Below are 26,074 nucleotides of genomic sequence, written 5' to 3'. Positions count from 1 at the left end.
AAACTTCGCTGGAAGCCGCTCAATGTACACGGTTCGTACTCGGTGCCATCTTGTTTACGAACGGAGACAACAAATTTGGAAGAAGGTCGAGCTCATTCAGGTAGGTATAAGGAGTTTTCAATTGCTCTAGACTCTTTCAGTGACTCACAAAGTTTCTTCCATGCGTTTAAGTCGCTCTTAGTCTTGTATTGAGTGTTTTTGGATTTCTGCGCTTGCAAAAACTTCTCAATTTCGACTTCATCTTTGCTCGTAGCTTCCTCGGCTGGACTCAAATTTGCCAACGTTTGCTCTCATTCTCTTTACCTGCTTCCACGTTTAGCGTTACTTGTTCTTCAATTTAGTATTATTAAGGAACAAGCCAATTTTTCTTTCTTTTTCCTTTTTTTGTTTGTATCATTTTGAGGACAAATGTTACAATAAGATCGGTCTAGATGGGAAAATCTAGACCGCGGTCAATATCGATTTTAGCCAATCAAGTTCTTGAATTTGATCGTTTCCAGTCCTTTTGAGACACGGCCATATAATAAGACATTAATAATAACTAATTAATATTCACTGGCAAAATTTTAGAGCGAAATTTCATAGGACTCGACTGTAGTCTCGGCCCCTCTCGGATCCGTAACAAAAAAACCAAGAAAAGGAAAGGAAAAAGAAGGATATTGACTAATGTCCCACTTTCTTGTTCTCAGAAAATTGAATAACCTATACACATATTTTCTGTTTTGTTGACGCTTCATGTCTGAGTGATCGCTGTCTGGCTGACAGATCTCACTAGGGAACGTAAACAACGAAGACGGCAACGCCAACGAAAACGTCACTTAAAAGTCTAAGTCGCGTTAGTTCCACTGCTTCGCGATTATTCCAATTCACCGTTCAACTTGTGCAACGTTGCCGAAGTATCCGGGAACTAAATTGATAGGAAAAGCGTTCAAGTAAAGAGAAATAATGAAAAATTCACCGTCGTGTGCTCACGTTCACCACAAAACCTTGAATTTGGTCATTTCACGTTGTTGTTTTGCTGAGAACGGCAAAGAAATGTAGCAAAACATATAAAACACTTGCAGAGCGATTGTTTTCTCTCATTTAACCTATTGTTTTGTTGCGTTGTCGTTGCCATCGCCGTTGATTAAGTTCCCTATTTATGTATCTATGCGTTGAAGCTAATAATTAATAAATAAATAAAAATCTAAGCAAACAAAGAAAACGGCGAACAATTGACATTTTTCAATATTAAATATATATTTTACCTGAGCAATGTTCGAATCTTTCTCATCACGGTTATCTTCAGAAATTTTTCTAGGCGAAGAAAAACATTCCGTTAGCTTCCACAGCGAACTGTACTTTTTTTTCATAATCACCTTTCAATGCAAATACAACTATCGAAAAGTTTATTTTTTGCGAGGTCTCTCACGTTGCATGTTAAAATAATTGCTTACGGATATATAGGTTTCAAATGCAACCAAAAGCATCAAAATTTGTCAAAAAAAGTTATATCCATTCAAAGCTAGGCGCATTTTGTTTTCAAGGTGCTTCCATAAGTTTCTGATACCTACGCACACTTAAGGATGCTCCACTTACCGACACAATGGTGTGTTGTCAAATTTATCCGGTTGAAAAAATGTTTACGTGTTTCAAATTTCATCAATAACCTTATTCCTTTTTGCGCAATTGAGTGCTTTCCAGAGAACGTTTGAGAGCTTTCAGCAGAATTGTAACTTGTGCGTACACAGTTGATCTGCTTCGAGAGGATTTCTTAAGCCACAAATGTTTGTTTCCTATTGCAAAATGTGATCCCGTACGTAAACTCTGGAAAGTCACCTAACTGCGTGCAAAGTAAAACTCTCTTAAATTGCATGTTGAACGCTACGTATACTGTTATTTTAGATTGTTCTGAAATTTATTTTTTTCGGAAAAAAAATTGTAATAGCTTTAGCGGTCTTTAATTAACTGATGTGCCGGTGTCAAATTTGTTCAGTTTAAAAAAGTCTTTACAGGGGTGTAATATTTGCTAAACAAGGAAAGAAACGTCAAAATGGTTTTCACTCACCTTTTATCACCTGTAATCACCTTTTGAATAATATTATGAATGGCTATAAATGCCACCCAAAAAGTCGGTCCCATTGTATAGTATCAATCGAACTTTAAAAATTACGTCATAGTTGAAGAATTACATGCTCGCGGATGCTCGCGGGGATTGAGTGGAATGCCTGAGCCCGCAATTTAATGATGATTGATTAAAGATTTTATGCGCGCCCGCAAATAGTAATAGTACTACTAATAATAATAATAATAATAATAATAATAATAGTTATAATAATAATGATAATAATAATAATAATAATAATAATAGTAAAAATAATAATAATAATAATAATGATATTAATAATAATAATAATAATAATAATAATAATAATAATAGTTGTAATAACAATGATAGTAATAATAATAATAAATAATAATAATAATAATAATAATAATATTAAAAATATAAAGACCGATTGGAGACTCGGGTTGGAATTGGTCGTCGCTTGCATTCTGAAGACCTTTTACAAGCCAATGTAATGCTACTTGAAAGGGATACTAGGAAAATTTCGTCAAGGAATATTAATTAGTTATTAGAGAGAATTACAATTACGTTTAAGACAAACGGCAGAATTGACCACGTGACCATATTTATCCTTCATCTACATTTCGCTTTTTTTAGTTTCCCGATATAATTGATTTGAGAATGATGAATTATTCAATGGTGACACAGGCAAACTCGAAAAAAGGAAATCGGAGTGCCCCTATCAGGAGTAGAACATAGGACCTTCGATTACTAGTTCGGATGCTCTACCATTGAGCTACTGGAGACCCGTGGGAGCCATTAAACTAGGTTTATGAGACAAACATCCTGCATACTGCTAGGATTTGAATGTCAACGTGTGTCATATGCGCAATGGAGTAAATATTGTGATGGTATATGTATTATTAATGAGAATAATATCATGGGTGACAAATTACTCCTTAATTTTGGCGCGAAATTTCAGCGTTAATTTACAATTCATCTCCAAGGTCACTCCTTAATACAATGTGGTGGCTCCTGTCACAGCATCTTGGTCTTCGTGCTGCCAAGAACATTACACTATGAATGTGGAGGATTTCACGCTGACTAAAGACGGCAACGGCAACGAAGTTTTAACCATCGCAGACTAAGGCCCGACAAAAACACGACAAGGAGGTTTGCGAGTTCAGCCGTGGTCTGTGCTACCCAAAATGTTCGCAACTGGTGAATCACGATGCCCTGTCGCTCTTTTTAAGAGTTACCTGTCCAAAGAAGCCTTACGATTTAAAGTTATCTGGTCCTTTCTTCTTAGCGCATCGACAACCCCGCCAAAACAGACGTATGGTACAAGAAAAGCCGAATGGGTAAAAATACCATCAGCAAAATTATGAAAAGCATGAAATAAAACTCACCTTTACAGGAAATGTGCCCTGATAAAAGATTATCCAACCACTCAGTCCTGAAAACGGTGGTCAAGAAGCTAAAAGCCAAAGGAGTTCCAAAATCCGAAATTATAACGATAAGAACAAAGCGTTGAAGCATACGACTCCGGGAATGAAGACGACCAGCGAAAACTGTCTAACATGATTGATGGCAAAGAAATCCAGTTTAACCAGACAATCAGTCGAGTTCCCCTTCAGCCGCTAATTCAGTCCAGTGCAGCGGTGAGCAGTGGCCACGTCTACAATTTCCATAACTGCAATGTGGTAATCAACCAAGGACAGGCTAACGCTTCATCTTCACTGCCATGATGCACAACAAGCCGTGATGTTCAGGGATGTTGTCCGCAACCATGTACCTTGTCAGCTCTTAAAGTTTTAACTTTGTATAGTTTCGCTTGAATTTCATCTAGGCCAGTTTGCTTTGGCCATATAATAAACTTTTAGCGACAATTTATACTTCAAAACACGAAGTCAAATACAGAAATGCATGTGGCCTCGTGAGCAATTTTACATGGGTACCGTTTTCAGTTCAGTCATGACTTTAGCCAATCATATAAGGAAGATTTGACAGTTGCCTCAACTTTGAAACATTTTATAAACAGCAAGAAGGATTCGAAAGGGTTTTTTGTCGAGAAATTCAGAAAATTGTGAACTTTAGCCAAAATATATGCTTCAAATTTTTCAATGCTTGGAGTTCTCGATACAAATATCAGAAACCCACGATTGTGAGCGTAATTTGTCACCCATGATATTAAAAGGTAATCAAATGGTTTACTCGTGAAATTACTATAGGAAATAATTTCACGTGCGTTTTGTCAAAATTCTAATAATTCACCTCGCCTAATTAAAGGCTCGGGAAATTATTAGAATTTGGACAAAACGCACGTGAAATTATTTCCTATAGTAATTGCACTCGTCACCATTTGATTTCTCATACTAATGTATTAGTCAATGAGTGACACAGTCAAACTCGGAACTGAAAGGAAATTGAGTTGTTTTGACTAAGCATTAAAAGCCAGAACTATTTTGCGCTACTTTCATCTATTTATATGTTCTAATTTTCAAGAAAACGGAAAGTTTACGCGAATCTCACTGTTGCTTTTGACGTAAACGCTATTCTAAATCTTTATTATTAATGTGATTTCCACAAGAGAGACACAAGAAGAGAAACAAAGCTAGCCTGTTCGGTCAGAATTTTTACAATGCATTTAAAGTGACTATGTAACTAACTTGCAATCAGATGAGGTGACAAAAGACAACGCAGCGTTAAATGAAGACGCAACCGCTCGCATTGTAAACTTAGGTATTTCATTTCTACGTATTTTATGACTTTGCGGGAAAACAAACCTGAGCAATGGTTATTAGAATCCAAATACTGAGAAAATTGGGCAAAGGACGCACTTTACTGAGATAATTAAGCAACAATAATTCGAAAAAAAAGTTTAAAAAGGTATTGGACCTACCAATACGTAGGTATTTCATTTCCACGTATTTTATGACTTTGCAGGAAAACTAAACTGAACAATTGTTATTAGAATCCAAAAAGAAATTAATTTGGGGAAAGGACGCACTTTACTGAGATAATTTAAAGCAACAATAATTAGAAAAAAAAGTTTAAAAAGGTATTGGAATGTATCTCTACATTGTATTAAATTGACCCTTAATTATCTTTGAAAAATACGAGACTACCCTCAACTTTCTCTTCGGATTACATCAGCCCTTCATGAGACAATTTCTTCCCATGTAGTCATTAACCGACCAAAAGTACCTTTGTATCAGTAAGCAGCATTCGTTAAATGACAGTGTCACCTAGTTTTGATGTCATTTTGAATGGCGAAAAACACACTGAGATCTGTAACAAACATTAAAATAACGGTTCAGCTTTGTTTAAAATAACCCTGCTAGGGCACAGAAGCTAGTGTCAATCATTTTTGTCTGCACACGGCTAGGATGGAAACTGGATTGCAACTTCAAAAAAAATTGGAGTTTTAGAGAAATTGCTTAAAACTGATTATAGTTAACTCTTCCTCGGAAAAATCTTTTCATATTTTGGTCCCGGTGCTCTGAGAGCGATTTCATGTTAAAGAAGGGGTTCTTTGTAAAATATTTGAGCAGTTTGGGCCAAGATATACATCGAAATCTTTCTGACAGTGCCACAACTTCATAATTCGCTGCGAGACACTTCAGTTGCTCGAGAAATTGAACTTCGATGACTGCAATCGACAAACCACTGGTAATTTAAAAGAACCAAAATTAAGTTGGGTCTTCCCTCTTTCATTTCATCGAAATCTTGTTGTTTTAATCCAATCAGCTCAATATTCAATGGATCAACCGTTTACTTTAAGTTCAGTTTTCTGTTTTAGCTCAAATTTGACGCAAATGTTGGCAGGTAATATGACACCAGTCGGGTCTGATGCCTAAAATTAAGCAGCGATATTCTACGTTCATAAATTTAATATGGGGAGTACCTAAGCGACACGCGAGGGTAAAGCTGAATTCTTTGAAATTCTCCCACAATTTCTCAAGTCGTTTAACTGTAACTGTGGCAATTTTCTACTTGTTTGGTATAATATTGTCCGAACAAGGCAATGCAATGACGTGCCCGTGATCACGTGTCCTCGTGCAAAACCTTTAGGTAAAGTGCACAGCCAATCAGAGCGCGCGTTATGCAGCATCGTAACGTTTTATAAAATCAGGAGCCATAATCAGGGATGGAGACCATAACGAAATGCCATTTTGACTTGTGGGCTTGTCCCCGTGTGATGTACTAAAAAATCTATTTTTAGAAAAAATTGCGCCATGCGCACGTGCGCGCACGCGTGTAAATGGCCAGGATCACGCGTAAAGAAATTGAATTTTCTTCCTACCCGTTTAAAACAGCGTCCAAATTTTAAAATTCTGCCAGGGAATATCTCCTCGGTGCCCTCATTTAAGGAATAAGACTCTCACAACGAAAAGGTAACAATTGAAAGAAGACGGAGAAATTTGAAATAAAAGCATATTGATCACACTATTTTATCACACTGAATATGTATTTATCACTGTTTATCAAACCGTTTTATTTTACTACGGAACAAAGTGAAAATACTCTGTAGTGTTCATGACCACGTGCCCTGTTTAAAAGCCGACGTCCCCAGAGCCTGGTTCCTCAGTAGGAGGAGGAGCGACAGCAAAGCATTTGTAACGCTTGAATATCAGGTTTCCTGGAGCTCGTCGGCATTCCAGTCCCTTCTGACACTGCCTGTTACAAAACCACTATGGACAAATAAAAATAAATTGCCTGTGTCAGTTGCGTTCTTGTCAACAATGCGAAATTAGACTAGAAAGACTTATAATTCTGGGCCGGTTGTGGACATCATGCTTGAAATGAACATAGAAGTGGACATTACAAAGTGAAGACGAGTAATGTGAGGGTGAACTGTCTTACCGAATAACGCAATGCAATTTATTCATTTGAATTTATATTATTATAGGAACGTAGGCGTAAAGTGTCTTATTAAAATTAAAACAAATGACATTTAAAACCTAGGAGGTGGACCTTGACAGTCCAGGAAAACTAGGCTAACGTGTTAATGCTTTTTTTAATATTATTAATTTTAATTTAATTTGTGAGCCAAGCTTGTTAGGTTCAATGCAAGGGCACATCATTTCTTTTAGCGGGAGGTTGTATTCCAAACGAAAGCATTGTGGGTGTAATTAAAAAGACGTTTTCAGTAGAGTGTCACAAATAATTTCGCGTTTGGTTAACAAAATTCGCGCCACTTTCTAAACCAATGAGAAGCAAAACTTGAACCAATCGTGATTTACCCGCACACTTTTTTCCGCGCTTGGCGCAGGTTACGTGTATTTGAAGTTCTGATTGGTCCAATGCACTGTGTTCATCTGTTGTGATTGGTCAGAGTAATTACCGGTACTTTGGTTTTGATTTGACGACACTCGACAGAAAACCGCTCTTGAATTCTACTGGCAATATAATAAAGAATGGACATCGAATGGACAGGTTTTAACTTACGGAACGTAAACTGCATGATTCGCCCTCAAGCCTCAAACGTTTGCACTTGGAATAGAAGATCGACAACTTGAAACAGCATTCTCCAGTTCCACAATCACTATCAGACTTGCACTGGAAAGAATATCATACCGCCAATTAGGTCACTACTCACTGAGATATATCAGAACAAATAAGTAAGGGCCAGGGCCAGTAGGTGCCGTTGTTCCTAATAATCTGTGGGACGGTAAAGAACCCACACACTGTTCGAAAACAGTAGGGGACGCAGTTCCTGGTGTGGTGGTTGATCTCTATCTCTGATTTCATATGTCTTTCACATTCATACGTGAGATGGGTGGTAACGGCTGCCAGTGGCGCCTTTAGTCCAACATAGCGTAGCCTTAATGCTCTTTTAGTTTTGAGCCTTAACGTCGAAAGCAACACTTCAGTACAGTAGAGTAAAGTTCTTTAATGTTGATTTAACTATTCCTCCACTGCCCATGACGCCCAAAATAAAAAAAATTCTTGAAAAATTCCCAATTTTATTCCGTAAAATGCTAAACATCAAATCACCTAAGGAGCCGTTCAAAGTTCACATGGAAAATACTTACTTCACAAGTTGTATAATTTCGACAAACTCGAAGATTATAACCCCCCCCCCCCCCCCCTGTATAGAGTGCAGCATATTAAACCGATTCCAAATGCAGGAATTCAAAGCCTTGCTTCGTATCTTTTCATGATTAAGATTTAATCTAGGAGACTTCAAAACTAAAAACCAGCATGTAACTTGCCAAACAAACGATGGCAACCTCAAGACCTGTACTGCTGGGAGACTTAGTTTGAATACTTAGAAACATTTAGCCTTTTCCAGGGGAATCGCGCTGTTCTGTGTTTTTCGCTTTAGGCTTTCATCCTTAGACTTCAAAACACATGATCATTAGAACCGTGCTAAAAGTCTCAAGTGGTGAACTCGACAGGGTTAGATGGTATGTATTTTTAGTGCTGGTAAAGAGCAAGAGCTTACCTTTTTAAACAAGTGATGGCGTGCTTCGTCTTCGAATTCTTCTTCATCTATTTCATCTTCGATGAAATTCTCTTCTTCAAAGGATTCGACCACGAAGATCAATGCTAAGCAAATCCCCAAAAGAAACGCGAGCCGCATGGTGCGTGTACGAGTGCTTCCTTCAAGAACCAAGTGTAAAGATGAAGATCATGGAACCTTCAATATCAATTTGAATTGAAATGATTGTATCGCCGTCAAAAGCAAATACAGCAGAGTAAACAAATCATCTTCGCTTGCGTCCAAACTAGAAAGGACAAATATTGCATTTATCTGGACCCAACAAAAAAAGGGAAAAACTGTATCTTGTAGGACACGCGGTAATTTTGCCTTGGTTATGAAACTGTTAATGTTCTGATCTGCTTAAATTGAACAGGAAAAAGAGAAGGAAAGAAATTAGTTTAGCCTTCATTCGAAGCCTTCTTTTGAAATCGCATTTGAAGAGCAAACGAATTCAAAACAAAGGGGTTTTTATAGTCATTGGCGCAGAAACAGAAAGGCCGGTGTAAAAACACTGGTTATGAAAGACACAAACAGAGAGCGATATACCTTCAATTTATGACTGAACAGCTGCAGAATAAAACAATGACAAAAAATAATTCGCATAATTTCTTTGAATTAAGCAAGAATTTGGGAAAAGATATTATTTGAATTTTGTATTATTTCTGCTTTCGTTTGCCCAGGCACAGCCACCTTGAAAAGCTGGTAGAAATGATTTAAAAAAAAACGTCATGTTTTTTTTTTTTTTTTTTTTTTTTAACTAAAACCTGGAAAAGCATAAAGTAGTGATGGATAAATGCGAAGAAAAGACTATTTGAACTTGTTAAAATAGCAATTTGAATTGTTCATATTCAATCCTTTTCCTTAACGCCGACTCAAAACAAAGGTGACAATGGGCTAAGTACCAAACAGTTCAAATACACGAGTTTTAACCAACGCATTGAATCTTTTTAAAATAAAAGCGGACAGTAACGGCAGTTTTGTTTGAATTGAGCATATTTATACATAAAAACGTAAGTCAAACGTTGGTTCTGTGTTTAACATGATGGGAACGTTTCCTAGGCTTGATCACCAGCCGCTGTTCGGGAAATGAGCCCGCGCTCACCCCCGAAGGAACAAAGTCCGAACTCGATAGGGCGGCGGAAATCGAGCCTAAAATTTCATGCTCGGCCGAATCGTTAACAAAATACAGCAAAGGAAAAAAAAGCTTCGGCGTTAAGTATTGCACCGACTTAAAAATTCAAGAACTTCGATAATATAATTAGAAACAGCTAAGCTGCAGGCGTAAATTTATAATTAGGGAACTTAAGCAACGACAACGCCGCATACAGTAGGTTTAAGGCTGGTTTCCATATGATCGCAGATCGCAGATCGCAATAAGGTCTGCGATCGTCTGCGATCATACGGAAACTACTTCTGCGATCGTCTGCGATCCTGCGTCGCGATCGCAGACGATCGCAGAAGATAGAACCATGTTCTATCTAAAGGCTGGTTTCCATATGATCGCAGACGATCGCAGACCTTATTGCGATCTGCGATCCGCGATCATATGGAAACCAGCCTTTAATGAGCAAAAACAATCGTTCTGCACGTGCGTTTTAAATTTTGGTAAATTACTCTGCCGTGCTCTTCAAAACAACAACGTGAAATGACCATATGCAAAGTTTTGAGGAGAACGTGAGCACACGACGGCGAATTTTTCATTCTCTTTCTAACTTGAACGCCGCTCCTATGGGTAGTTCGCCGTTTCTGTAAAAGTTAAACGAGTTAAGATAATCGCGAAGTAGCACAAATAAGGTAAAGTTATATTTTCAAGTCATGTTCATTGGCGTTGCCGTCGTCGCTGCTTAAGTTCCCTATCACAAAATAAAAAACTTGTACGCCGCTTATACGACAATTTGACAGAAATTTTATTATTATTATTTTGTTCTTTATATATTTTTTTACATTGGAATTATTTAAACGCAAATCAAACGCAGTTTAGACAAAATTGAATGTTTCGCAGTCGAATGTAAAAAAAAAAAAAAAAAGAAAAGTAAACAAAAATAGACTGAATCAGACACGTAAGTTATGGTTGTGTTATTTTTACAAGAGCGAATATTTAGAAATACGTAAAAATGACGGAGAGGATATTTTAATCCTAGCAATAACTTTGTACTGAAAAGAAAGTCTTTTTAAGGCGCGGCATGCATAGGACGTTACTAAAACTTTTATCGAAGCACCAAATTAATCTTTCCTCTACCTATTTTAAATTCTCGATTCCAAGTCCTTTAATCAGCTGATGATCTGTCACAAAACCTTTGGTTTTAAAAAGTTAAACTAACAACCGAGGCAGCTGGTGTGCTTTCCTAATTTTGCTCTCGTTTTTGATTGGCTAAGAAGCTTGATTGTGTGGAATTTTGATGGGTTCTCGAAAAACATAATTGGTTTCAAACCTTCGGCAATTAAAATAAAACTAGCCTCTTGATTTTTCGGTTTCGTTTTGCAATCATCCGGATGGGGAAACTGCAAGAACTGCCTGCTTCTACCTTTTCGTGTAAAGGAGGTTTACGATCTAGGATGTGTTGCAAGATTGCAAGAAAGCAATAAAAAAGGAAAATGTTTTACGGCACAGCAACCAAATTTGAGCGCTGTCGATTTAATAAAAGTTTCGGTTTTTTTATCTTCACCGTGCACCAAGCCACAATAGAATTTGAACCGTGTTCAGTGGAGCAACCGACGTTCGTGGGGTAACCACGCATTTTTCAAAGAAAATTATTCAAAAATATTTGTAAAAAGCGCTAGGAATTAGTACAATAGTATAAGTCGAATGAATCGAATGAGCTTAAAAGAAATGAAAATATGGGGCATATGTAATAGCCCTGCTTGTCTAACTCACAGTTCTTTTGTCAAGCAATGTAACTGATGTTAACAAACGGCCTTGAAGGCTGAACTTAACCTGTCATTTCAGGAAATGTTGTTTCTAAGGAACCTATTTTAGGTTATTAAGGGCATGATTTCTTGCCTTAAAGCCTGAAAGCACCGTTTGTTGTTCATTTGATTGCTACAGATTATTCTGCAGTGATTAATGATACAAAGGAGAATATCAACCTTTCCGGGGAAATTCGAGCCTATACCCTTGTACTTTCTGAGCTGATTTTCCAAAAGGTGGCTACAAAAATTACAGTTTTCGTTAACTTTTCTTAAGATATTCATGTTTTCTTTTTTTTTTTTAGGGTTTCCCATTGAATTTCATATCAATAAATAGATAGATTACAAGGGTTATTAGCAGACGTTTGTGAAACAAAAATCTCTTCCCCCCCCCCCCCCTCCCCCGCTCCCTCTCGTGCCTGTATATGACATTATTTGTTTAGCTCAGTCAACCCCATTCTCTCTCTCAAACGGTTGCGCTTTGAATTCGGCCCGCTCTGAGCTCAGAACAAATTTATTTTATCTAGCTTTTTGTTTGGCTTCCTGAAGAAAAGTTTTCCTGAGGACATCATTAAGTCTAGTGAGGAAAAAAGTATTGCGAGAAGCAGCTTCTGCCTCGTCTAATATCCTCCCTGCGGTCTTTTTTATATTCAGTTTTCGTTTGAGAGCTAAACGAGTAGGCTTACTCGGGCACAAACTGACAGGGTTCGGATATTGAGAGCTTTTCCTTCAGGAGGTAACAGTCTTTGGCCGTAGAGAGTAGGTCTTAGGGATGATTTCTAGTCGCGACGCGTAAAATTATCGGGAATTTTTAACACTTGCTAATTTTCCCACATATTTATAAACCGCGCAAACAATACCTTTGAATTAGTAGGCACCGAAATCAGAGCCTCATAGACCATCCCGAGATGCACAGAACGCATGCCCAGTAGCAAAATTAGGCACAGTCCTTAATTCAGAAGATTCAGTAGAAATTCATAGTGTGACTCTTTCAACTACTGCCTTCAATGTAATCCACCTTACGGGAAAAGGTGACGGCTATACATTTTACCACAATACCTTGCGAATTTAACACAGCCAATAGGTATCTAGAAAGCCATATTTCTTGAGAAATTCGCTTCTGTTCTTAAGACATTGTTTACATGTAAGTTTTTGGACCTTTTCTGTGCCTTTTTTGTGAGCATCTGAAGGGTTTTCCTACGCTTAGAATTGTGGGTAAAGTTACCAGCGCTATCGTTTTCCGAACGATGGATTGGTTTTTGTCGGGGCCATAAAAACCGGAAAACCCGGAGAAAAACCCTCGGAATAAGGGATGATAACCAATAGCAAATTCTATCCACATATGACTACGAGTCCGAGAATCGAACCTTCGCGGGCCACATGGATGGGAGGCGAGTTTCCTCACCACCGCGCGAATTGTATTATACGTAATGCTTCAATCAATAATGCCCTTAGGCCCCATCCACACTAATCCGTTTTCATCACAGCGAAGTCGAAGCAAAATATTTTCATCTTTTCATCTACACTAGCGTTTTTTATCGTTTAAAGCTGTCCACACTAAAACGCCCGAAAACGATGAAACGACAGTGATTTGGGATTGCGCATGTGTTAACCATCCTCCATCTTAGATACATGCTCGGATTTGGACTGGAACCGATGGCATGTGACGCTTTTTACGTCGCTGTTCTCAAAACTTTCCGTTTTCCCCTGTTCATACTAGCGTTTTTAAACCTCTCCACTTTTGAAACCGTTTTCGAAAGTCTCCGGTCTCTTCGGCTTTTTGGGACGTTTAAGTGTGGATGAAAGGCAAAAACGTATGCGTTTTCAAACGAAAATGCATGTGGATATTTGTCTGGATGGGGCAAAATCTCACCCTACTGCAAAAATAAACATGACACGACACCCTTGTACATAGCTTTAGGAAATAGTTGACAAAAGGTGATTGCTGTCCAACTGGAACCCGCATAATATTACACGTCTTACCGGAACTAAAACTCACGCCGTTTTTTCTTTACCTACTTTAAACTTTCCATTCACTCATAAAAACGGATGCTTAGAAAAAAAATTAAACTGAGCTCGAAACGAAACGGCACCAGATCTGCCAGTGAAACGTTTTGATCAAATCTTTTATTTTAATGGATAAGGGAGTTAGTTTCTGCAGAAACTGTGGTGCTGCGTGGCAGTAGAAACGAATGTTTCGCTACAGATAAAATCGCCAACGTAAAAAGATTCGAATACTGCAGACAATCCAAACATTCGTTTCATTTCCATGGTTATGCAATATGATTTCTTTCAGACTCAAACGTTACAAGGACAACACAAGATTAATCTCGCAGTTTGAACTAGGAGATGTTGGCGAAATTTAGCAAACGAAGGAATTCTTAAGCCATATCGTTAGTATAGAGATGAAATGAAAACTAATAGGCAGGCATTAGTCCTGCTTGTATCTCAAAAATAAAAAAAAATAAAACCGGAATGCCCAGTTCACCTGCCACTCACTCTGCAGGGAACCATTATGATAGTGGTTGTGTTGCATACAACTGATTGTCATTGGAGTGATGCACTACAGGTGTGTGTATGGAATTGGGAATTCAGGGAATTTGGGTGGTTCTTCAGCCTTGGCTTAAATCAAGTTGTGTTTTGTGACCAAACTTTTCTTCCGGTCCTTCGAAGGACGCTATATGTGAAAAGACCAGTTGTCTTTTAGAGTCGCGGCAGTTCTTTTTACGGTTTTCACCCTAAAGCAGCTTGCCCTAGAAGTTTTAATTTCTCTCCTTCGGATTCCAATTACGTTAGTTCTCTTCATGACAACTAGTGTTCACCGTGTCAACTGCAACTCGTCATTTTCCCGACGTCACAGGAAACCAACTTGTTTCTGTGTCCACCTTGATCAAATACATCTCATTTCTATTTATTTTTGAGCTGATTAATGTAAACGACATATCGAAATTTTCAACATTTCTCATTAAATATAATATCGCCCTGTCAGATGACAAAAGGAAGCTTGCTAAACCAATTCTCCTTAACGACCTGGGGCACGTTCCTCTTTGCATGCACGCCGAAACGTCTTTGTCCGGTTACACCTCTCCGCATGAAAATCGTCCAAAACCGTACAGAAAGGCATGTTTGAAAAGCTGATGACTGAGATTTATCACTAACGTATAAACGGAAAAACAGACAAAAACGAAGACTTTTTTATACAGTTTGGCCCTTCGTGCACTTGTACACGTCAAAAAATCTTTTTTGTCATCAGTTGGCCGGCCGTTGATCGAAGAATTAATAATTATACGCATGAAACGCAAGAAGTATTGAAAATGTTTTGCAGAAATTTCGGGGTTTCTTATATAAACGAACGAAAAGGCCTACGTTGATTCATGACTCGCTGTTCTCGAGAGAATTTTCATGATCTATCAAATTAAAATAGTGTCCTCAAGTTCACCAATTCCTGCGCGCTGTACTTTCGACTTGAAAGTGTATCGTTAGGCGAACTTAACAGTACTGATCACTAAAACTTAGTGACCAATATCCCCTAGCTAGTTGACGAATTGAATCATTTTCAAGTCACCTGTCGTCTTCTCAAGTAATTCGTGAGGAGAATTTAGATGTTGATCACGCACAAAAGTTAAAGGGTTGACTAACTGATTCTGCTTCATGACAAAGCGTTTTTGTTGCTTGTTTTCGCTAAACACACAAACCTTTCCACCTCATTATACTGTGAGGATAACAATTCATATTTTCTGACGTTTACAACGCTAATTGATTAAATATCACCGTTAAAACCGTGTAAGTTCAATTTTTGAAAGATCACTTTACTGTTTTAATATTTCCTGTGTCCTGATACAGAAAATGAAAAATCCACTATTGTACAAAGCTTTCGTAATTGACCACCAAGCGTAATAAATATTTAGTTTTCCTGAGCTAGGCTCATTTATGGTATACATTTGCCTCTCTACAGAGCGTTTGTTACCGGATTTGAAATATTTGCTGCTTTGGTTAGGTTCTTATCACCTGATTGAAGATGAAACGACTCCTCTTTCTTCTTATGGTGAATTTTCTGCTCGTAGAAAGCCGTGTGTTTTCGGATGCCGTAGATGAAGAGCTTTCTAATCTTGGAGAAGGGATGAATGAGGTGAGTTTTATTATTTACGTTAAACAGACGTGCTTTTCTTTCGCCCAGGATGGAGTCGAAGAATTTTAACGTAAGAATTTATGAAGTATGATATTTAAAGGCACTGAAAGCTACTCTTCACAAAAGGGACTCACTTTTGAGAAAGCCCAAAATTGCCAAATTGCGATCAAACATTTAACTAGCATCAAAAGGCAAGTATTGCTGAATAACCGTGCTTGACTCTCAGAATGAAACGCATATTTTACCGGAGCGTAATTATTTGAAATTATTGGGTAAACTTTATCGAATCGAGAAATACTTTTTTTCAAGCCAGAGAGAAATGAAATTTCATAATGGAAATTAATATTTAGTCCACGAGTTATTGAGTATTATTACAAAACAAATTTCCTTCCTATCAATATACGTCTAGTTCGAATTCTACTTAACGTTAGTGTAGAGAGAGAAATGGTTTTCTCCACTTCCGTTTTAATCTACAAACTGAGGATCTCGCTTATAATTAGTGAATTTCAGTTGGATTACAAATAAATAAATTGAGAACTTTTCCGTGTGTTCGTGAAAAGTCGAGCAAATTAAAGATCGGAAAATACACCGATGGTTTCCGAAGATTCACCAAAAAGGCCAGTATGTTAAGAATAGATCCTCGCTGTTACAGGGGAATACGACAGGCAATGATAATTCCTCTTAAGTAATTTTTAGACTTTTTTCTCAAACCCAACACTCCTCTTTAAAACCAAGAGCAAGCAACGTCCATTGGCCCTCATGGGAATTTCTGGTCATCATATCAGAATTTGTCGAATAGACCTTTGACACTCGGCGGCCATGTTGAGTCTCAGGAGAATAAAAAGCTTTGTTTTTACACGGTAAGCCTCGCACTGAATTCGCGTCTGAGCGAGGCTTGCCTTTCGAAAACTTTTTATTCTCCTGAGACTCAACGTGGCCGCCAAGTGACAAAGGTGCATAGCGCCAGGTTTGTAATGTCGTGTTTCAATTTAAAAACGCCTCGCGGTTATTAATAATTCGGGGTACTAGCGTTTAATTGAATTCGAACTAATGTGATTGGTTGCTGATGTAGCATAGGATAATGAATCAGTACACAGATCTTGTGGTCTTTGTTATCGACATGATCGCGCTAGCGTTTCTTACGATATTCCTTCTGTTCATCTGTTCGTTATAATATAATTTACTTCTGAACACACAGTAACGGGAACCTCGAGACCATCGCAATCTGTCTGGTATGTTTTTAATTGTATTAAACGGAAGTATACACAATAAAAGAAATAAAAAATGATTGTAAAATACCCTTATTTAATAAACGTCAGATCCACGCACACAAGACCGATGCCGAGATCAAATAAACTACGGAAGTCATATACTAGGCAACAAGACAAAAGCGCCTGGATACAACAGCAAGTTCTTCGCAGGTCTGGCAAGACGTAGATGGTCTATAAATAATTTAAGAGGTATTATGAGGGGTGTAGTGTCTCACCATTATCCTCTCTTGCATTTTGAATCTCTAGAGCTGCACTTCCAACGTCGACTGCGGAGAGAACGATTGCTGTTTCGAACTGACGGGAGAATGTTATCCAAAGCCCACACAGGACGAGTCGTGCTCACCAGAGGTACGTCTGCAACTCATACACGGCTTGGTGTTTTTCTTACACAATGACGACAACGACGACGATGACGACGACGACGACGATGATGATGATGATGATGATGATGATATACATTCCCGTGATCACCGTAGTTCATCGACATCAATGATGTCGATGATGCTGATGATGACCATCCACATAATCACCATCGATGATCGACATCAATGATGTCGATAATGATATCCCTATATCATCATCATCATCATCATTCTCATCCTCATCCTCAACATCACCATAACCATTACCATCATCATCATTTAGTGCTCTTTATTGCCAACAAATTATTTTTAAATTAATTGTTGACGTGGAACAATCCCGTATCAATCTACCTTGATGGCCGGTCAGGGCCGGCACGTATCAGGAAATCAATGCTTAATTGACCCCTTAATAAAGGGAGGTGTCAATAGCATTTGGGACGTTCATATACTGCCTCTGTCGCATTAAAAGGGATGTCTCTTTAATATATGTCACTCATACAAAGATTGTATGAACGTTTATCGGGACAAAGGTTTGTGTCCCCTTAATTGCGTGTCCCAAACTAGAGGTCCAGTGTATGGCGATTTTTGCTAGCATTATTTAAGTATTATTATCACCCTTCCCTCCACCATTATCATCATCACTCAGCTTTTTTTACCAGTTTGTAACCTAACAAACAATATCACGTGTAATTTATTTCTGTGATGTTTGTTTTCTTTGTAGTCGTCTTGTCCTTGTGTCACTGGTTTGGTCTGCAAAGTTCACAAGACATTCGGAACCACAAGCTTTTACCGCTGCATGTAATCCGCTAAAGAATGATTCTTTTCAATGGCTGAACAATAAAACGAGGACACTTGTTTGTTTGTTGTCAGGATTTAATAAACTTAATGAAAAATAAAACTCAACATCGACCATCGTCTGTTCAATCAAAATTACTTTCGACTCTTTAGCCTCCTTGCTTTGAGGGGACACCAGGTGTTTGTCACACAGTTGTCCAAGGGCCGTGGGTGGGACTCCCATATAACAGTAACGGGGGTTGATCGTCGGAAATTTTGAAAAGAACCCCTTAAAAGTACCAGAATTCTGTCTTTTTGGGAGTGGTCCGAACAATTCTTCCCCCTATATAATGTACCAAATCAGATGACTGACATTTAATTCCTCTCATATTTTTTCGGTTCAATACCCTAAAAAGTACCACCATACCTCTGACGGAAGTCATTTTAGACTTTAGCACCACAAAGTGTACCAAACCACGAAATTTAACCCCTAAAAGGTACGATGATCACCCCCGTCACTTTTATATATGTACAAGCATGTCTTCATGGCCTTAATGCCAGGTTTTGTCCTCTTGAAAACGGACTTTATATGAAATATACGTCATGAATAACATCATGGAACAAGTAAGATAAACACCTTGGTATTTTTCTCTTACGAAAACAAAATATCAAATTGGATCACCTGCTTCAATACTGATGGCGTAATTATTGCCTTTGTATAGTGACTTTCATGCCTTGATGAGAAGTAGCCCATTTTAGATTTGTGTGCTGAGTAACCTGGCGCGTTTACCATTTGCACAAAAAATCCGGTGGGAATGGAACGCTTCATATGGTACGGGTTTTCCAGTTTAAGCAGTTTGGCTGGCCCTAGTCCCCTGCGGCTCACGAAAAACAATAAAACAAAATGGCGGCACAGTTGTTGAGCATGATTCCGCTACAATTCTACACCTCCAAGAGTTTGTTCCCTCAAAATTAAGAATATAGTTAAAACTGATTATTTACCTACCTCTGTAATCATGATTCAGATACTCAGTAGTTGTGAAAAATATTGCTTCACAAAGAGTGCATCGCCACGCCGTAGTCGCCATCTTGACTACAACTGAAAAGCGTACGAAAATGGACCGGGCCGAGCATGATTTTGACAAATGGTACGGAATTTTCCAGTCATTTCGGTTGGAATGGGAAAAGAGGAATACATCTGAGCATTTCCATTTTTTCCGGAAACGTTTCAGTGCATGGTCTGAACCATTTGAACTTCCAACCGAAAATTCCGCTTTTTGTTGTCAAATGGTAAAGGGCCCTGGTCTTGGATCCTAAGCGATGCTGGGGGTGACCTTGTTTTGATACAAACCTCACTGCTTTTCACGTGTAGATCATACTTTTTTTATGCTAACTATTTTGCATTTACATGTGAAAAGTAGTGAGGTCTGTATCAAAACAAGGTCACCCCTGCCTCGCTTCCAATCCAAGACCAGGTCACTAAACACACAACTGTAAGATGGCCTATTGCATGATACCAACTTAAATGGAGAGCAGTCAGTATATGCACACTGATCTTATAGACCTTTTTAGCGCCTTGTAAGTTCAACGAAACAGCAATGAATCCTAAGTTTACTGATTTCAAAAGGCATCTGACAGTAAATTCTAGACTGATGAGTGACAGTAGGGTATATAATACAAGCTATATATGTATATCATTAAAATGTATAATTTATGAAATGAGAAGGAAAATATACAATTTTTATTTGTCACACCTTTTGAATGGGTGAGTGGAATTCGCGTGAGAATTGTACACTCATCTACGCTGAGAAATAAAAAATGTGCAAAAAGGAATTTTATTTCAAATGCCTCTTCACGTAGGTATCTTCCAAACACAAAAATTCCACATGCGTGTGAAAAGAACCCGTGAAACAAATGTGAAAACATATGAAAATGTGTGAAATGGGTCAATAATATGTGACAACAACCACCTTTTCAATTCTTTATCTTGACGTCTATCTTTGATCTTAAAAGATCATTTCATTCCCTGCATTCTCTCAACGGTCGCTACGTGCACATTTTCACATGATTTGCAGATGTTTACATCTGGTAGTGATTTGCAATTGAAAGGACATATAGGGTTCTTCCACCTGCCGATCGCGAGTTTAGTTTCGCACTCCGAGGTTCTCATTCAAGTGACTCAAGATGAAACGATTCTTCTTTCTTGTTTTGGTAAACGTCCTCTTCGTAGAAAGCCGTGTGTTTGTGAGTCGTACAATTGACAAACTTCCTAATCTTGAAGACGAGACGGATCACCCGCTGCTTTCGTCTCCTGGCCAGGTACATGTTAACATTTGCATTTTAAAACTAATTACAAAATGGAAGGCATATTTTTACTAGAGCTTAAAGGAGACTATAACAGAGATTTTTTGCTGTGTGCTAGTCAAACCCTGTTCAAATGTTTGACAAAAAAGACCATCTCTAACATGAGATTGTTCTTGGAGAACCGGGAGGAAAATAAGCTAAAATATTAAATGATTTTCTCCGTGAGAAGAATAACCTATAATCAACTTTTAGCAGTTTCTTCAAAACAAATGGGCCAATATTTTTCAAGTTGCGATAAAGTTGCAATCTTAGCCATCGGTAACCTAGAGATGATTGATACGAGTTTCTCGGTACACTAGTAGAGTGAAAGAAAAGTTCCTTGGAGATGCGTGACACTTGAAAATGTTTTCGGATAGGATTGATATAAAATTCTCAAACTCATTAATAATTCATGAAGAGAAAACAAAGGAAATCACTACCATGAAGGAGGTTTGGAAGTGTGATCTTAATTAACATAAAATTTTGTGAACTTTTGCTTCGAATTTCTCCAAGAATTATCAATTATTTGAGAAGATATATCGAACACTCGAAAGAGTGTTTCCTCCTATTTCCAAACACCTCTAAGTTGGTAAAAAAAAAACGCGGCTGTGCCTCGTTTTTCCAACCTACTTCTCGGTGTTTGGAAATCGGAGGAAACACTCCTCCGCGTGTTTGATCTATTACATAAATATCAAAAAGTGTCAAAAATGGTTTTGAAAGAAACACAGACGTTTTGGGTATATAACCCTTCTTCAGTGTGAAGAAATCCGTTGAAATACGCTACCGGACACTAGTAAGGTTACTACTTAACGTTTCCATCCATACAAAAATGATTTCAGTTTTGGCTATTCACAGTGACACTAAAAATAGGTAACGCTGGGCCTTTAACTAGATTATGTGAGTAAGTTACATAAAATCGAGAAAAACATATATGTGTATATTTAATTTTAAGGCGGAGTGAAATAAAATCAATAATTAATATTTATTTGTGTTCTACGAGTCATCGAGCATTGTTATCAAATTCCTTACCTTTAAATTTCTAACTCGACATCTGCTTAACATACGCTTAGACAGAGAAATGATTGTCTCCCCTTTCCTTTAAATAAACCGTATATACAAACTGTAGGTGTCACCAAATAAACATATATATTATATTAACGTAGCATAACCCCCGACGTAAAGTTTAATAATAAAAATCGATATATTCATTTTTTTTTCAAGTAAGTTTCTTTCCTAACTTGTGAATGTGTTTGTTATTATCCGGAGGATGGCTTCAGCTTTTCGTAAGAAATTCTCTCAACTAGCCTTACAGTTGTGCTGATTAATTTTCATTTCCGAACTCCTCAATCCCGTGTCGGGAACGCCGGGATCATTGTCTGTTTCTCTTAAATTATACTGTCTTTTAATTGTATAAAATGTAAGTATAAGGATTACGAAAAATAAGGTGAAAAATACCCTTCTGTAGCGAGATCGGGTCACCGGATAAACGCAAGACTCAAATGAACGACGTCTTCAAATAAACGCAGGCAGCATTTACTCAAGAAAATGCCATACGTCCATCTTCATCAAGAGAATATACGACAAGGCATCTGGACAATGCACAAGGACACGAAAGTGACCTGGTATGACGTAGACGGTCTATATTATAAGGGGTGTAGTGCCTTACCATTATCCTCTCTTGCATTTTGATTCTCTAGAGCTGCAGTTCCAACGCTGATTGCGGAGAGAATGATTGCTGTTTCGTACTGACGGGAGAATGTTATCCAAAGCCCACACAGGACGAGTCGTGCTCACCAGAGGTACGTGTGCTACTCATACACGGCTTGGTGTTCTTTAGTGTTTCTCTTACATGATGATGATGATGATGATGATGATGATGAGGAGGAGGAGGAGGAGGAGGAGGAGGAGGAGGAGGAGGATGGTGGTGGTGGTGGTGACGGTGGTTATGGCTTTTATATGGGCAATAACGTATTACTGATTGTTGAAGTGGAACATTTTTCTTGGCATTATTTCTGTAAAATATCTGGTCAGCGTATTTTATTTTCACCCTCTTCATAATGGAAAGGATCTCTTTAATACAAGCTACATGTAAATAAACAAGATTTGGACCAAAAAATCGGAATGTCAAAGCACGTCCGCATCCAAAAATAGTCTCTTCCTTCCTTCCTCCTCCTCCACCACCTCATCATCATCATCATCATCATCATCGTCATCATCATCATCATCATCATTATTGCCACCCCGATTTCCATCATCATTATCATCATCATTATCATCGTTATTATCATTATTATTACCACCATTATCATCGACAATATACTATCTCATCATCATCGCCATCATCGTTATCATCACCCTGGACAGCTTGTGAGTTATCTAACAATAAGATGAGATGCAATTTATTTCTTTGATGTTTGTTTCCTTTGCAGTCGTCCTGTCCTTGTGCCACTGGTTTGGTCTGCAAAGTCTACAGGACATTCGGAACCACAAGCTTTTACCGCTGCATGTAATCCGATAAAGAATGATTGGTCTGGTCTGCAAGGTTTTCCGGACGTTTGAAACTGAAACGTTTTATCGCTGCACGATGCATGAAACCCGATAAAGAATGACTTTATTCAACGGTTAAACAATGTTTCTTTTTCACAATGAAACACGTAATGAATATTAAAACTCAAAATATGGTCTGTTTTCAACTAGATAATGAGTAAAATACCCCGTCACTCGAATAGAAGCTCGTCGAGATTTTCCCAACTTATTAATTTAGAGGGGGCGAGTGCAAACACGTTACATACGAAAGAATGTTTTGTCAGGCTATACACTGTTCACAAGGCTCTCTTCGAAGAACAACAGACTCGTTTTCAGTCACTTTTTTGCTATGGGTACTGAGAGACTGGGACCCAATTATTCTACAAGTGTCACGGGCTTTAACCCTATCCAGACAGGGTGGGTGGGGTCGGGGCCTTTTCTGCCCGCGCGTTCTTTGAACGTTCATGACGTTTTAAATATGTAAGCAAGTGCCACCAAACTTCGTGCCTCTTTCAAACATTTATCTGGGAACAATTTGGCGTGGTAGTTTGATACTAACATTGCAACTAAATACTGGCAGGCAGAACGCGAATCCAAGATGGTTGCCGTTTGCAAATCATGATGTAATTCCCATGTCGACATCATTTCCCGTTGTGGGCCTCAAGGGACACATCTCGGGTCGTATCATTCACCATCATGTTTTAATCTCCTCTCCTTAACACTATTGGAGCTATGGTGGGGGCGGAATCCCACGGAATTCCCACTCCCCGGCCACTTGTGACGAAAACACCCGGTCTAGATAGGGTTAATAACGCACGTTTGGAATTCTGGGAGGTGCGGAGAGTCACGAGGGTGACTACATCCGAAAAACGTAACTTAATTTCATATGAAAAGTAAATTTAGACAAGGAAATTATAAATCTGTTAGGAAAATTGTTCGGAAATTTAGCAGGTTGTTGTGTTGCGTTGAATCTTTTAATTTTAAGCAAAAAAGGATGAAATCAAGCCATGTTTTGCCTAACTTGCCTCACAACACGGCTGAAACCTGTAATCGTGTTGTTGCAACACGAGTTGCAGAAACGGAGGAAACATGTCGAAATACTCAGCGCTTAAAACATTCATCGCGCTTACGAAAACAAAATCGTGTAACTGTTTCCATGACGCATAATTTTTGTTCGAATGAATGTGAGCACTAGAAATCCTAAATTTATACTGGGGATCAAAAAAAGGAGTTCAACCTGGTTTAAATAGTATGAATCAACTCGAAGTATTGCTCCTCTCCTAAAGACTTCCGAATATAAACATATATATGTTGTAGGTTAAAATGATTTCAACCTAGGTTGATATATTTGTATTTTCCTTTGTTAAGATTGGGTAATTTACATATGAAACGAAGGAAATACAAATCAACCTAGGTTGAAATCATTTTAACCTGGGATTCATTTTAACCTACAACATATATGTATTTTTCGGTATTTTATTTTAGTTTGTAACATGTATTGTAAATTCATAATGTAATGTGCTTCATATTGTATTTTAAATTTTATTCATACAAACAACAACAACAACAACAACAACAACAACACTTTATTAAAAAATAGACAGTTACAAGGTGTTTATATACCTACCCGCAAATATCTAAAAAAAAAAGTATTATCAAAAAAAAAAGTAATATCAAAAAAAAGTATTGTTACTTTCCTGGGTTTAACCCTGCTATTCAATCGCAAGAGTACTCCCCAGTAGCATGTCGCCGGTACCTATTTATATACCTGGATGAAGAGACTACAATTTGGAGCAAAGTTTCTAGACCAAGTAAACGACACAGTGGCAATCGACCTTCAGATTTGACGATCGCTCATGACACTCCTACCGCTCCTCCACAACCTGATAAAACTATAAACATTTTTAAAAAACTCCAGTTCAGTTCGGGTATAGAGCCACTAGCTACATTAAAACCAAACGCAAGTGGACGATCATGAAAATAAATTTATTCATTTCTTACGCGTCCGATAGTACTTTAACAAGCCGATCGATGAAGAAATTTTGCCTGTTATGTCTTGGACTGTCAAGAATTGGTTAGCTCTCCCTTGGCGTCTGTAAAGACTGTTTATACGATATACTGATACATTTAAGGTAGTTTGGCATTATATTCTAACCATTGAAAATGAAATATTTTTACTGTGGCTGAATCAGTTGATTGGCTTTGATTTAGATCACGTGATATTTCCTGCGCTTTTGTACACAATTCGTTTTCAAACGAGTTCTGATTGGTTCGTTGTACGTTTTACGATGCACGGTAAATAGCTGTCGACCGAAAGCTCCCTTAACCATGATTCAGTGTCAAAGCTTTCCCTCACATAGCGTGAGAACGGTTGAAGTGACAACCGCAAAATCACAAACGATCTAATGGCCATATCTAAAGGCATTCATCCCAAAGTGGACTCATAATGAACGAAAAGAAAATATATATAAACAATAGGTAACTAAATTCAGCTGAATATATAAACGGACATTTTGAATGTCTAAAATTTAGGCTCAACTGTTTGTCCTCGCTATTCGTGGAAATTAAATGAGAAACACAGTTTGTTTGAGAAAAACAACCGATTGTTTTGAGCAAGCTGGCCAATTTTAATTCTTCACAAACGATCTAATGGCCATATCTAAAGGCATTCATCCCAAAGTCGACTCATAAGGAACGAAAAGAAAATATATATAAACAATAGGTAACTAAATTCAGCTGAATATATAAACGGACATTTTGAATGTCTAAAATTTAGGCTCAACTGTTTGCCCTCGCTATTCGTGGAAATTAAATGAAAAACACAGTTTGTTTGAGAAAAACAACCGATTGTTTTGAGCAAGCTGGCCAATTCTAATTCTTTAGCGGAAAAAGATATTTTAACTCGATATTTCTGTCCTCCTTTAAAGCTATCCCTAAAATATATCTATAGCAACTGCTAAATCTGTTTTCATCATTTTAAACCTAAGATGTACTTTTCAGCTGTCCATTAAGTGTCCCTGACTGAGAAAGTGGTCCAGATGTTGGAAATAGGGGTCACCCGAATTTGATGAAACTTGCTGCAGAAGTTGGCCTTGGTGAGATATTCCAAACGCCATTTGGAATTTTTTTTCCGACCTTTGGTTTAAAAGTTTCAGGGGGGGTCCAATTTCGGGCCTTCGAATCAGCAAAAATCCTGCTTTTGAGGGGGCAGGTTTGTCCTAGTAT

At 38.0% G+C, this 26,074-nt stretch overlaps 3 protein-coding genes across 10 annotated transcripts in view; 1 reads left to right on the top strand and 2 right to left on the bottom strand.

Moving 5' to 3' along the window:
- Positions 1-2,228, bottom strand: part of LOC146467005 (protein kinase C delta type-like) — a 39,472-nt gene extending 37,244 nt beyond the window's left edge. For 4 of the 6 annotated variants that reach the window (XR_014867888.1, XR_014867889.1, XR_014867890.1 and 1 more), the window contains exons 1-2: positions 2,048-2,228; positions 1,248-1,296 (exon numbers count right to left, since the gene is read on the bottom strand). Coding sequence is in view for 1 of the 6 variants with exons in the window: in XM_085126509.1 (XP_084982635.1) it covers positions 1,248-1,296; positions 2,048-2,121 (123 nt within the window). In the remaining 5 variants the exon portion in view is untranslated. The remainder of the gene's footprint in view (positions 1-1,247; positions 1,297-2,047) is intronic. The other 2 variants (XM_085126509.1, XR_014867892.1) reach the window with 2 other exon arrangements.
- Positions 2,229-6,516: 4,288 nt separating this feature from the next.
- On the bottom strand, positions 6,517-8,688 carry LOC146467004 (uncharacterized). The gene is made up of 3 exons (XM_085126715.1): positions 8,499-8,688; positions 7,499-7,609; positions 6,517-6,741 (listed from the first exon to the last, which is right to left on the bottom strand). The coding sequence occupies exons 1-3, from the start codon at positions 8,634-8,636 to the stop codon at positions 6,604-6,606; spliced, it is 387 nt and encodes a 128-aa protein (XP_084982841.1). The 5' UTR covers positions 8,637-8,688; the 3' UTR covers positions 6,517-6,603.
- Positions 8,689-15,254: 6,566 nt separating this feature from the next.
- LOC146467003 (uncharacterized) lies at positions 15,255-22,993 on the top strand. 3 transcript variants are annotated; one of them, XM_085126515.1, is made up of 3 exons: positions 15,255-15,573; positions 17,091-17,192; positions 17,928-18,120. In XM_085126515.1, the coding sequence occupies exons 1-3, from the start codon at positions 15,463-15,465 to the stop codon at positions 18,006-18,008; spliced, it is 294 nt and encodes a 97-aa protein (XP_084982641.1). In that variant the 5' UTR covers positions 15,255-15,462; the 3' UTR covers positions 18,009-18,120. The 3 variants fall into 3 exon arrangements, with proteins under 3 accessions (XP_084982641.1, XP_084982640.1, XP_084982639.1); XM_085126514.1 differs by lacking the exons at positions 17,091-17,192; positions 17,928-18,120 and adding exons at positions 22,021-22,122; positions 22,753-22,993 and having other exon boundaries at positions 15,260-15,573; XM_085126513.1 differs by lacking the exons at positions 15,255-15,573; positions 17,091-17,192; positions 17,928-18,120 and adding exons at positions 20,047-20,299; positions 22,021-22,122; positions 22,753-22,993.
- Positions 22,994-26,074: the final 3,081 nt, after the last annotated feature.

This window comes from Pavona decussata, unplaced genomic scaffold, assembly GCF_977016875.1.
Source record: "Pavona decussata unplaced genomic scaffold, jaPavDecu1.1 SCAFFOLD_140, whole genome shotgun sequence".
NCBI lineage: Eukaryota > Metazoa > Cnidaria > Anthozoa > Scleractinia > Agariciidae > Pavona > Pavona decussata.
This window is presented reverse-complemented; position numbering and strand designations above follow the sequence as displayed.